Source organism: Trematomus bernacchii, unplaced genomic scaffold (assembly GCF_902827165.1).
Source record: "Trematomus bernacchii unplaced genomic scaffold, fTreBer1.1, whole genome shotgun sequence".
NCBI classification, from domain to species: Eukaryota; Metazoa; Chordata; class Actinopteri; order Perciformes; family Nototheniidae; genus Trematomus; species Trematomus bernacchii.
In genome coordinates this window covers 13,841,956-13,855,075 of record NW_022987705.1, presented here as the reverse complement: position 1 = coordinate 13,855,075, position 13,120 = coordinate 13,841,956, and the positions used below count along the sequence as shown (strand labels likewise).

The 13,120-nt window shown below is 38.4% G+C and overlaps 1 protein-coding gene across 2 annotated transcripts in view; it reads right to left on the bottom strand.

Moving 5' to 3' along the window:
- The window catches only part of sgcd (sarcoglycan, delta (dystrophin-associated glycoprotein)), a 153,212-nt gene that overhangs the window by 89,652 nt on the left and 50,440 nt on the right, over positions 1-13,120 (bottom strand). For both annotated transcript variants that reach the window (XM_034140376.1, XM_034140375.1), the window contains one exon: positions 11,495-11,680. In XM_034140376.1, coding sequence (XP_033996267.1) covers positions 11,495-11,680 — 186 coding nt within the window. The remainder of the gene's footprint in view (positions 1-11,494; positions 11,681-13,120) is intronic.

Genomic DNA, 13,120 nt, shown 5'->3' with positions numbered 1-13,120 from the left:
CTAAGAACAAATCCATTTCGACAGACTCCCTCTCAAACAAAGTCATGTCAAACTAAACTGTCAAAACAATTAAAGTTAGGACTCTCACTGTTGGAGATCAAGTAAGTGTTAAGAAAGTTTCTGGCATTCAGATGAACACATTTCTGTGAACAAATAACAATTGTGAGGACCATCAAAATAGATCACTAGTGACCAATCAATACTGAGTGTACTCGATGGTCTGGTTCTGCTAGACCTAAGCACATTTCATGCTCATAATTAGGAATCTTATTAATATTAGAGTATTATATTTCAGTCAAGATCATATTTTTTAAATGTATGGACTTGCTGTTTATTCTAGAACATGTTATAAAACCCCATAGCTTGTTTTCAGCCTAAAATGATTATGTTTATAATATTATTATACAGAAAGACACTACTTGGTTACAAATGTATTAATAATCTCTTTTTGCAAATAAGGATTAATCAAGGTTTTGAATAATAATCAGTGTTGCTGATCTTTTAATAAATGTTACTAAATACAAGTTTTGGACTAAACAGGGTAGATTGCTTCTCAAATAAGTTTAAAGAGGAGTCAAAGTGCAGATGATAGTTGTCAAGGACACTTTTAAATGTTTGGTGTACTTGGTAACATGAGCATGTTTTGTGTCCCGGAATATTGCATGTGCTGATTTTATTATATCAAGCACAGGACTGATTAATGTGGGATATTAATTAAAATCAACTTCATGACACGATGCTGTTGGACGGACTAATGGTTGAAGTCTTTGTGACTAGGCAGGTTTTTGATGGTGGCCGAGGTAATTACACTTCAAGAATAGTTCACAATGCTTGATTACTTTGTCCTTTTTGATCATTAAATGCTCTGTTCGAGGCAAGTTTCAGTCAGGGGAAGCTTTCTACAGACTTTTACCAGAACCAATCACTTCGGCGGGTGATTTCACTGATGAGTCCTTGTCTGTTTGAAGCTGTTCTAATCTGAGATAATTTGTTGGTTGAATCCAGCAAACTATCTGTCCTACATAGAAAATCATTTTCTATATAGGGAGAAGGACACAAGGCCATATTGATTACTGCTGATTACACCAGACCACTTGTTCTTTCCACCTGATGAGTTGGATTTAAAGAAAACCCTGATGAGCTTCACTCAATAAATCAAACTGTGGACAGCACTAACTAACAACACTAGTAGTCTTTGGATTGGTAATATAATCCAATGTCTATAAATAGTATTTTCAACAATTAATCTTTTAACAACTAAGTCATGAGTTTTAGTTGAGATTTTGTTGAGGCCTTGGTGGCGCTGTAGATATGAAAATAATGACAGCAGTATTGTTCACTGCTGCTGGTGTATTTGAACACCACGATAAAGCACTTACATTAAGTACACTTTAAAGTGGGGGCACATTTGCTTTCTCTTGGCTTCTTAAGAGAGCTGATAACATGACTGGTCAATTACAATGATTTAGAACGTTTTTTTACTAGTTGAGTATGGTGTAATACGTATGTCTTGTGTTGTAAGGTCTTGCCAAGGGACACATCTTGGGAATTGATTTATGTTGAATATGCCAGTAACAATTAAATGATGGTAATAATTGTGCCCAAAGATTGCTTCTGTATTTTTCTTTATATTAGGTCTTTTGCAGGGGGTTTATATTAGGACTTAATTATTATGATTATAGTCATGCCTTGCTCCAACTTCACATTTTAAATCGTTTTTTCTTTGACTTTCTGCAGGCAATTAAGAGCACAGTCACCAATAAGCCTAATTATCGTGGGACACAGTAGTGGGAGATGAACATATCTGCATTTAATTCATTTCAATCTGTCTCATATAACCCCCCAGGATGTTCTTCTCTGGGCATTACACAGCAGGGTCAAAATTAAATATTTTCACAGCAACATTCAAATATCTCTCAGCCGGCGACCGTTCTTTGTCACTGCTGTATGTTTTGCTGTTTTTATCTCTTCATGTTTTGTAATTATGCATTTTGTTGGTTGCTTTGCAGCAATCTAATTTCCCCATTAGGCACTATGACATTTTGAAGTTGAGCTTTATTAGTCATTCCCTGAGCACTGAAGTCAGGAAGTAAGCAGCCTCTGCCTCAAATGTAATTAGTGTCTTTGACTGTAACTCCATTTCACATTTCCGAAATGCATGCTTATTGTCCCACTCTCATCATTCCTTTCATTTTTGCATAAATGAATCGTAGGTGAACTGTGGAAACATCCTGCCGACGGTCTCGGGTCGACTTATTTTCTCCCTCTGTCTCCCTCATGGCTCTTTCTTCCGTCCCTCTCTCTGTTGACCTTTCAGTAAAGGCTTCTGGAGGTACTGAGATTGAATTGTCCCCAATGAGAGCCAGTAACTCCAACCTCATCAACAGCATAGGATTTAATGTCACCAGCAGCCAATTCTGCATTCTGTTGGCGAGAAGCAAGAATAGGCAGTTTGGATGCTGATTTGGACTAAATCAGGGAGAGAAGAGTCTGGACCTGAATTCAAATTGAAGAGATGATGATTAAGAGTCACTGATTTTTGTTTCAAAGTTGTAAAAATCCAAATAGTTGAACAAAGTTGAAAAAACATTACCATTGAAAAAGTCCACAATTTCTAACATGGCTGCAGGCTTGTGTTTTAATGCATTGCATTTTCTGTACACACCCAGTGGTGGTGGATGAAAAAGTAATTTTTTGCACGTAGCACTTAATATATTCTCAGGTCTTGGATATAAAGTTAAAGTCCAAAGTCAAGACCAACAACTCCCAAATGAGGCTGCGGATAAGTCACGAGTCAATGGTGCACTAATCTCCAGATTTGCGACTTGAGTCCTTAAAATCTTGTCTTTACTTTTCAGAGTGATGGTCAGAACTCCAAAAATAACACCCTAAAATGTACACAATTCGATTTTTTTATTTTCCTTTAGTCCATGTACCAACAGAACAAAATCTGAATATGACAAAGACAAGCCTTTTAGAAGGATCGCAGAACACTGATGAAAATGAAACGATGAACTGAAGTTATAAAAATGTTTTACATCAATTATTTCACAGGTGAAGTTCAACAACCTCAAAGTCATCTTGCTTTCTCAACCAAGATGCAGAATAAGTCAGACGGTTCATGACTGAGGATGATACAGAAAACCAAGGTCCAATAAAAAAATATCACAGGTCAGTGGAATCATTCTAATATAATATGGCAACCAATAAAGAAAAAACATGGCCATTTGGGTTCCTTTTTTGGCTGTAGTCAAATGCATCATCATCATCATCCTCATCCTCATCCTCATCAACAGCAGAAGAAGCCTCTTCATCTTCTCTTTGTTTGAATTATTTGTACCCATCCCCTTTATTCTATGATTGAAACCTGAAAAGCTGTGAGAAATCTTATCAATGTTGCCTCTGAGGAAGGCAGGCTGCAATCAGAGGGAAAATGACTGCTCTTTCTCCTGTCGCCATCACCGGCAATCAACAGCAGAGCCAGGGATGTTTATCTATCGAAAGTCTTCAAATGCATTATGACTGAACTGCAATCTGCAAAAAGGAAGAATGGACTTATATCGTATGTCCTTTCCCCCCCCCCCCCATCACACAAAAACAGAAATAATTGCATAGGTTTCCTTTATAAATAAGTTGGGTTTCAAAGGTTTTGGAATTCAAAGACCTATATTATAGTGAAATGCTGACTCCTGAGAGTTGGTCGATACTGAAAAGTACAACTGATCATATCCTCAAAAATGATGTCAGATGATTTGTAGCTCTCTGTAGAACTTACATAACTAAATAGATGACCCTTGAGTGGTCCAATATCACTGGATATTTGCTACATGCACTCTGTGTCAGAGTATACAGCCATGTAGAACGAAGTACTCTCTGAAATTCCCATAATGGGAAGCAAACACCTTGTTCTAACAATCCTACATGTGCCACATTTATGTATGTAAACATTTATAAAAATGGTAAGATTACATGGCACTGATGACTCAAAAGGATGGTGTCAAAACTCTACATCGTCAGCTAAGTAAAGAGCAACTGAAACTATATTTAGAAGATAATACTGACTGCTGCTGCACTGCTTAGGCCCATATCTCTGCCCTATAAACCACCACAACAAGCACACACAGTCAGTGAAACAGATACTGACATAGTTGCGTTTGTGCTTTTGTGTTGGTCTCTGAGCCCTAAATAAAGTTTGGCACTCCTCTCTCAGATTACAGAAGGAAGTAAACATTTCAGCAGCTCCGAGTTCATCTCCCGTCCTGACATTGTGAATCGTATCAAAGCCTCCACTGTTATGTCAGAGTAAAGGTCATGAGACGTTTGCTAAAGTATGCTGTTGAGGACGGTATACTGGTATATAATGAGCTTACACTCTGTCTGAAAAGAGAGCTACGCCAGAACAAATCAACTGGTTGTACATTAATAAGGGGCCAAAAGGTAGTTATCAGTGTTTTGGTTTATACATTTTCTTCATCATGCCACATCTTATTATATCTTCAGTGTTACTTTCAGAGTATGTGTGTGAAAGTTGCATGTGTCCGGTTTGTCCGATGGGATGTATAGATCATTTCAATCTTTTGGTGGGCAGGAGTAAAACATTCATAGAGGCAGATATGTCAAAAAGACTACATGACTAAATACCATTAGAACTACTGTGTGTAAACAAATATCATTTTGGGTCAGCTTTCCTTTAGCCGTTTGACTGCCAAACATATACTAAATACCCAGTCCAAAAAAACCCACCTAAAATATTCTATATTTCTAAAATTAGAGGAGCTCAAACTTCAAATTCAGCAACATCACTATGACCTTGCAACATTTCCTGCAGAAATCTGTATTCCGTAAATCAGAAAACATGAATAAACAGCATGGGGCAGTGGGCTTTTAGGGAGTTGGTGAGTGATGATTGTGTGGGTGAATAGGGGAAGGTCAATCCTCCCCCCTGAGAACACATAGTCAGCGTTGTTGGCACTGCCGGCCTCGAGTTGACCTCTTCTGGGACTCCGGGAGGCAAAGGCTCTTGGTTCAACAGCACAGTGTGGAGCCGCTGCAACCCTCCTCCTGTGGGCTTCGGATCCGTCTCCCTGGAGCAGTGAGCCGTGTCACGCAGTCACAACAGTTCACCTCACTTTGAGTACCGGCTCCAGTGAGGAACCAGGTACAGAAAATGGAAAGAGTTTGGAGCTTTTTTTATCCTTTTCTCCCCTTGATTAATCTCTGCTGCCAGGTGGACCGTCCCTGGTTGTTTGTCCTGTAAAAGTGCTCCGCGGTAACAAAGTTAACTCCTATCAGTCAGAATAATGGCATTCTGTAAGTCAAACTACTGCTTTTAAAGGCTTTGAATATGTACTGTGTATACAGAATAATGTCTGAAAGGCGTGGAACATGTTCCTAACATTTCTTAAATAACATTATTTTGTTGATTTGATACAACTGCTCTTTATTTTGCTTAATTTTTCTCTTTGTAGAGAATTGTGCGATACAATCTAATTTAAACTTAAACGTTTGAGTAAAAGTTTGAAGCTTAAGTAGGCCTTCTGAGATTTTGTATTGATACAATAGCAGAAAGCATCTTGATATTTCGACAATGTATCAAAAGTATAGTGCATTTTGTCCATGTCTGTGTGTTAAAAAACTGTTATTTTCCTGTTTCCCTGACTGAATGTCTATCTCCTCCCCGTTATCCTTCCTTTCTCCTCTATCTACCCCCCTGAGACCATTACAATAACATAGCTTACCTTTCACAGGAAGAACATTTGCTGCAGTAAGAATACAGCTCCACGTGATGTTGTTTCAGGTACAATGTTTTGGTGATCTCAGCAGCAGTATGTAATGGCAGTTTTGTAGTTGTCCTGAGGAATATCTTTATACCTGCACATTTCTTTAATAAGGATGTTTTTCATAATAGGGCGGGGCGTGTGGCGCAGTGGACTAGTGTGTTGGACTAGTGCGTTGGTGTTGGGATCAGGGGAGCACAGGTTCAAACCCCACTGCAGTCAGCATGTCGTTGTGTCCCTGGGCAAGACACTTCACCCCAAATTGCTCCTGTGGGGATTGCCCACAGTATTGAGTATGTAAGTCACTTTGGATAAAAGCATCTAACAAGTAACATGTAATGTAATAATAAGTAGTATGTAAAAAAAACATGCTTATGTCTGATGAATTGTTTTTCACTTTGCTCATCCATGATGCTTCAAATTTCAAATCTGTCCATTTGATGTCCCCAGTTTATGTTTCTATTTATAAAACGGACAAGTAAAATCAAGCAATCTGATTGGTTCTTAGCCGTGGTATACTGAGCGTATACCACGGGTAGAATTGTAAGTTACTTTTCACAACAACTCAGTATCCCTCCGCGTCTGAGATAAACAGTATACAGTTTGCTTTTCAAACTGGAACAAGAAAGCAGCGGAGAAGTAACGGGGCAGAAACCCTCCTTTTTACGCAACGGTCCAGACATAGACATCAAACGGCAAAAACATATTCAGTGTGCAGTTCCTTTGGCATTAGGGCAGGGATATTTAGATACTTTCCAAGGTTTACCGTTTGAAAAACGTAGCAACGGCAGGAAGGCGGAGCTTTTTGATTACAGATTTGAAAACATCGTTGCTTGCTTTAAAAGTAGCACAATTCATTATTTCAAACCTTGGAAAGTATCTAGATATCCCTGCCCTAATGCCAAAGTAACTGGCAACTGAATATGTGTCGCCGTTTGATGTCTATGTCTGGACGCTGCGTAAAAAGGAGGGTTTCTGCCCGTTACTTCTCCGCTGTTTGCTTGTCGCTCTTGTCTTGTCAGTTAGAAAAGCAAACTGCATGCAGTTTGCTTTTCGGCCAAAACTGTATACACAGTTAAATCGAACGGACTTCTTTGTGCAGATGTGAGCGTCCTTAACAACGGTCAATAAGTCCTTGACAGCGGTCTGTCTGTTCTGGATTAACAACGTGTCACGTGTTCTGAATTGACCAATCAGAATCGAGTATTCAACTAAGCCATGTAATAAGGTCATTATATCACAGCTAAGGGGGTTGTCGACCCTCCGCTTCGCGTCGGGCCGAACCACGCCCCTTAGCTGTGATATAATGAGCATATACCACGGCCTGTCGTGAGCTATTGCTTAAGTATAAAACAATGTTTCTTGCTTAAAGAGCACACATTACATTCCTGCCCACTGCAATAACACTGTACAATAAATCACCTCTGGCTGGAAGAGAACTCTCTGCTCCATAGTTTCTCTTGAAATAAAACCACGCTGTACATTTTATTTTACTCATACATAATCTGTTTCATATTTAATACTCCATATTTCATATATTTTGAATATATATATATATATATATTTGTATATATATATATATATAATATCTGCATGTATATTTTCTATTTCGACATGTATATTTTCTATTTTCTATTTTATTTTATTTTATTTCTATTCTTGTATATTTTGTCAATCAATAAAGTACGATCTATCTATCTATCTATCTATCTATCTATCATCATAACCTCAGAATGTATGGGTATGTACAGTATGGGAAATATAATGTTAATAGTGCTGCAGATTCTCAAACATGTGATGATACAGCATTTTAAATGCTTAACAAAAACAAGAATTAAACACTAACTATTAAAACATTTTGGGCACTAATTTCTTAATTTAAATACCTTAATGGTAATTCAAACAGCAGTGCATCCTTGGGTTTATGGAGCTACATACGTTTAAGTTATTATTATTATTATTATTATTATAACTATTAGCAGTGATAAAATTGGACCAAAACTTGAAGATATGATATATTAACCATGTTTTGTTATCAGTATGAAGCAAACTGTGCTTCCACGTTCCAAATAGAGTCTACGCACAATGGGAACAAACCCCCAGCCCTTTGTGCAGTATCATTTTACCCAGTTTTTGATAGTTTTAGCTCAAAAACCGGAAAGCTGACACTCAAATCTTAACACTACTGAAGTTTCACCATTGCATCTGTTCCTTTCCAACTCCAGGCCATTTTGTCTGGCTGCTGCAAAGGCCTGGTTCACTGGAGTGGAAGGACCTGGAAGGAAGGGCAGCAAATATATCACTTCCCCCTCTCTTTCCTCATTACCACACCGACTCTGGACCGCCATGTACATGAGGTGCAGCCATTTCAATCTGTCTCAATCTGAGAGCCCTCGGCAGTCTTCGCTGCTACAACGAGCCTATTTAACATGATGAGAAGCAGGAAATACGGCCTACGAGCTGTAGATCTCTGGAGACAGAGGCAAGGAAATTCAAACACACACACACACATACAGACACACCTGTACGACAAATAACAGACATGAACTGCATATACTATCACACTAAGATAACAGTCACACCTCAAAGCCTTATAGTGATTGAAACGCAAACATATCATTACATCCTACAGGCCCATTACTTTGTTTCACACTACTCTTGTGCTGATGCATTGGATTGAAGAAAATCATTCAATGTCATAACGACCTCGCTGGAAACGGACCTTCAGAGACGGAGACACCAGCTGCAGACACTGCCCTATTTGACAGCTTTATAGAAAATCCTAAACAGGGTCAAATGAGAGTAACTATGCTCCAAATGTTGCACAATCCTAATTGGGAACATTTTAACCCTTCATTTTTAATTTATGAGTATTCTATTAACTTATAATGACTTTACCGCCCTGAGCTCTTTAAGTGTGTGACCCTGACTAAGAAGTGTGGGCTCTCCAAATTACTGCTTTTGCTTTAGCCTTAGGATTAGGCAATGTTTAGCATTCCACACAGTCTGCAAGTTGCTGTATGTGAGAAAAAATCAAATGTGTTGCCTTCCACTGTCTCAAAGTTACAGTTTCATACCCTAAAGGCCCTGTATTAAATCCAATCACAGAAAAAAGGGAGCATATATTATCAGATGCTAGCCAACCATTTTTTAGTAGAAAGCACAAGCACTGTCCATCCAAATGAAAACGCAACAACCTTCCTGATAAAAAAAAGGCAAATATCTAATGAAAAAGGTTTTAGTTTTTTTTATGAATAGCTGTATATGTTTGTACCAAAACTTAGTTTATTCAGAAATGTGCCAATTCACATCCAACGTTCAACAAAAGCCATGACAATATGCTGGAACTTAAGAAACAGTTCTGATTTGAAAGTCATGTGATGCAAAAAAGACATAAAGTTGATAAACTTCTATCCTAGGACAGGAAGGGGGTGGTGCTACATGCTTCCATTTCAAACTTATCTAACTCATTTCCAATGTTTTTCTAATCCTATATCTTCAGGAAGATGCATTAAAAAGGTTGTAAAAGCCTAAGTGCAGCGCTCCGTCAGAACATACAGCTCCTCATCAGAGAAACATGCTCTTTGATTTATGTAGATCTCATATTAAAGCCCCACTGCGAGGCAAACCTTATGCATTATTCACAGCAACGATTGCGTGTGTGTGTGTGTGTTTGTATGTGCTATATACTGCAAATGTGTGTGTGTCGTAGTCTGTCGAATCTGTATCTGACTCATCACAGGCACAGTGGATTACTAAGCAGGGAGAGAGTGGAGCATACTGACAGAAACATTGAGAATTAGCAAACGGAAACTAGGATGAGAAGATGGCAGTACTGCAAACATGGATGGAAGAATAATCTGATAATTACAAACATCGTTATTCTCGTTACCATACCTAAACTAATCGTCCATGGTACTTTTTATTGGAATGCATATTTTCTCTCTTTTATTGCACAATAATTGACTGCTTAAACAGACTGTAACCCCGGTTTGTAAAACCTCCAACACCTGGGGCCTGATGCATAAAATAAATTAAAAAAAAGTAAGCTAATGCCATATCAGATACTGAAAATTGGAGTTGTACTGTATATGTTTCGCAAAAAAACACACAAACATCCCAACACATGAAGTTATAGAGAGATGTACAGTTTGTGGATAAACTACATCCTTGATGTTTGCTGATGACAAATCTAATGTGTAAGCGTGTCTATGTATTTGTGTAAGCAGAGGTTAACTCATGAACCTACTATAGACAAAGTTTCATGCATTTGGTTCCTGGTGTCAGTAATGCCCCGATTGTAACATGGGAAATTAAGTTGTTTTTACTTTGAGTTTGTTGGGATATTAATCTGATGAACGGTTCATCAGGTTAATGAAAATAAACAACAACAAAACAATTATGATGGAATAAATACAACAAAGCAAGGATAGCTAGCATTAATAGTTTAGAACAAAAGTGTTATTAAATCAATAATACTTCACAGCTTCTGGTAACATCCACAGTCACAGCATAAATATACTGGAGAAAATGTCAGGGAAATCATTGGGCAGTACCAATTACTTTACTCTATTGATTTGAGTTCTGATGGTAAACACATTTTAGACCAATTACAGGCCTTGTCCATAGTAGCAACAAAGAGTAATTACAAAGTGTGTAGATCACACTACTCTGAAAACTGAACCAAACTTTCACACGTGAATCAAGGCAGCATGTAACAAGCAGATAACATCGTAACCTATGTGATACAGATGGATTGTGAAGAAGAACACAAAATCAGTGTGGAGCAAATGTAGGTCTGTATGAAATGTAAGATAGAGTGGTGGTAGGACCATCAAAGATATATACAGTATGTGACCGTGTTATCGGAGGGTCACTGTTAAACATTTAATGAATAACCCGGGATGCATTGGTGAACCGTGAGGGCCTTCAAAGTATTCAGAGAATACCCTAGAACACTCAGATAAAACAAACAAAAAATTGATTTAATTATATAAATAAAATGTAAATAAAACTGAATACATGACAATTGTATCTGTGTTGTTGATCTGTAAAATTACAGTGTTAGGTTGATTTGTTTGTCCTTCTCGGACCATGCTCTACGCATTTGAGTGGTTTTGTGTTAGAAAAAAAATGCAACCAATCAGATCTTTTTCTGGGTCTCTGGGTAGAATATCCTTCAACCAAGGTATTCCATATCCTTGATAGAATGCCCTGGCCGTTGCACTGAATGAGAGCGTACGTTTGGATTGACAGGTTGATCAACCAATCATATATCGATTTGTAGCCAATGGGCGTATTCTTTCAGAGTTTCCCTCGGTTCCAGGGTATTCTAGAAGGCCCGTTAGTTCACTGGCTCGAGACAGAGGATCTAGGTAAATGCGACGTAGCAATTTGCCATTTTACTGTTTTTAACGTTGAAATGGCAACAGGTGAAGATGATAATGTTGCGGAATTGTTGTCAGTACCCTTTTCAAGACAACAATTCAGTGAAAAGACGGACATTATAACGGCGGCGTACAGGGGGGTGTGTGCAGAAGGTCCAGTTGTGGTAGACACGGTTCGCCACTGCCGGGATGATAAGTTGGGTAACTCAAATATTTATCATAGAAGGATTCAACTAATCCCACCCCTGAACAAAATGACTTTATGAGGACTACTTCATGCACTTCATTGGTACTTGTTTCCAAAGAAATAAAAGATAAATGATGACTTACTATGGTGAAGTTCATGACCTTGAGGATCCAGATAGTTAGTGCCAAGTTGATCAGGATCAAGATCATCAGCAGCAGGACAAAGAAGTAAAGGCAGCGTTTCCTCCAGCCGTATATTCCCACTTTGTACACTTGGGGTTTCTCTGAACTCTGGACATTGTTCCTATGAGTGCACTGTTCTTGGGTCATCTGAAATGAGACAGAAAGAAAATTACATTTATTATTATTGAAGGAAATGTCAGTGAAATTTCATATTGTAACATTCAGTAGGGAAACATTTTCATAATGTTATAGTCGTGTTGAATATAAGTCCAATATTCATTCCTCCTGTATCTTCTATTAAGTCGTCTGAGAGAAACATATGTGGCTTGGTCTGATAAATGTTAACTTTATTTGCTTGTTGGTGCTGGACACTCTTTGTATAATTAACAGCAATCATTTACAGTCTCATTTTCTTGTCTGGCTGTTGTGTATTCTTCCATTCCTGCAGCCATTGGGCCTCCATGGTGAAGCGAGCCATGATTGCTTAGAGATTTGTGATGCAGCTGCAGAGACTGTGTAGAAAATGACCTTAAGATAAAAGATGGGTTATATCTGAGCATTAGTACAAATAACATGCCATAAACATTCATCTCACAGACTCCACTCCAATACTGACCGGCCACTCTGTACAAGCACGATGAAAGACAGTTTAGTTAGCAATCGCATTGATTGATTGCCCCATAAGTGGTCTATAACTCCATTATACCCCCTCTGCCCCATTGATGTGCTGATAGTGCCGATTAATGATGATTCTAATTGTGTGCGTGTGAAGACGAGGAGGCATTGTTCACTTCAAGCGCCATAATAATAGCCTAATAACTCTGTGGAAAAATACAATTTACTGTCCACCGTGCTTTGGAGTGCAAGTCTCAGACCACCAAAGCCAATCGTTTTTGACAACCAGGCACAATACCCACTAACTGAAACAAATGGCACAAGACAGGGGCCCAGTGAAAAAGTGCTGAAAGCTATAGACGAGACTCCAAAGCACCAGTCAGCAAAAACAAGGAAATCTAATTGTGTACGTTCGGATTTTCATTTTTGTTTGACGGGAGATGCAGGGAGATGAAGAGGCACATCTTTGGAATGTTGAGGCTGGCGGAGAATAGGGGAATCAGTACAATGAGAGTAAACAAAGCTGGAATACCAAAAAACAAACAAAGCTCATTAGGGTCCACTAGATCCCGCATTGTTCACTATGCAGAATGAAAGTTATAGACCAGAATGTAACGTTTCTGGGATTTTTGTTTGCTTTACTATTTCTGTCCATGCTAAAATCCTATTTTTTGAACATGCCTTCAAAGCTCTGATTAGCAGAGCTGCATTTTTACCCAGCAAAACCACAATCAATGAGCTAAAAACCAAACCTATTTTGAGCTTTGACAGAAATTAATATGAGGAAGAAACAATAGGGTCATTGAAAATGGCAAAATCCACCACCATTTCCCCTAGTTGGGAAATAAATATTGTGCTCAGTAACAACCTTGACATTGCCAGTTTACTCATGAACCGACCTAATGAGTGATGTCTTTCACAAACTAATAATTGCATTAGCCCGGAGCATATGAGTTTGGGTGATTACTTGCA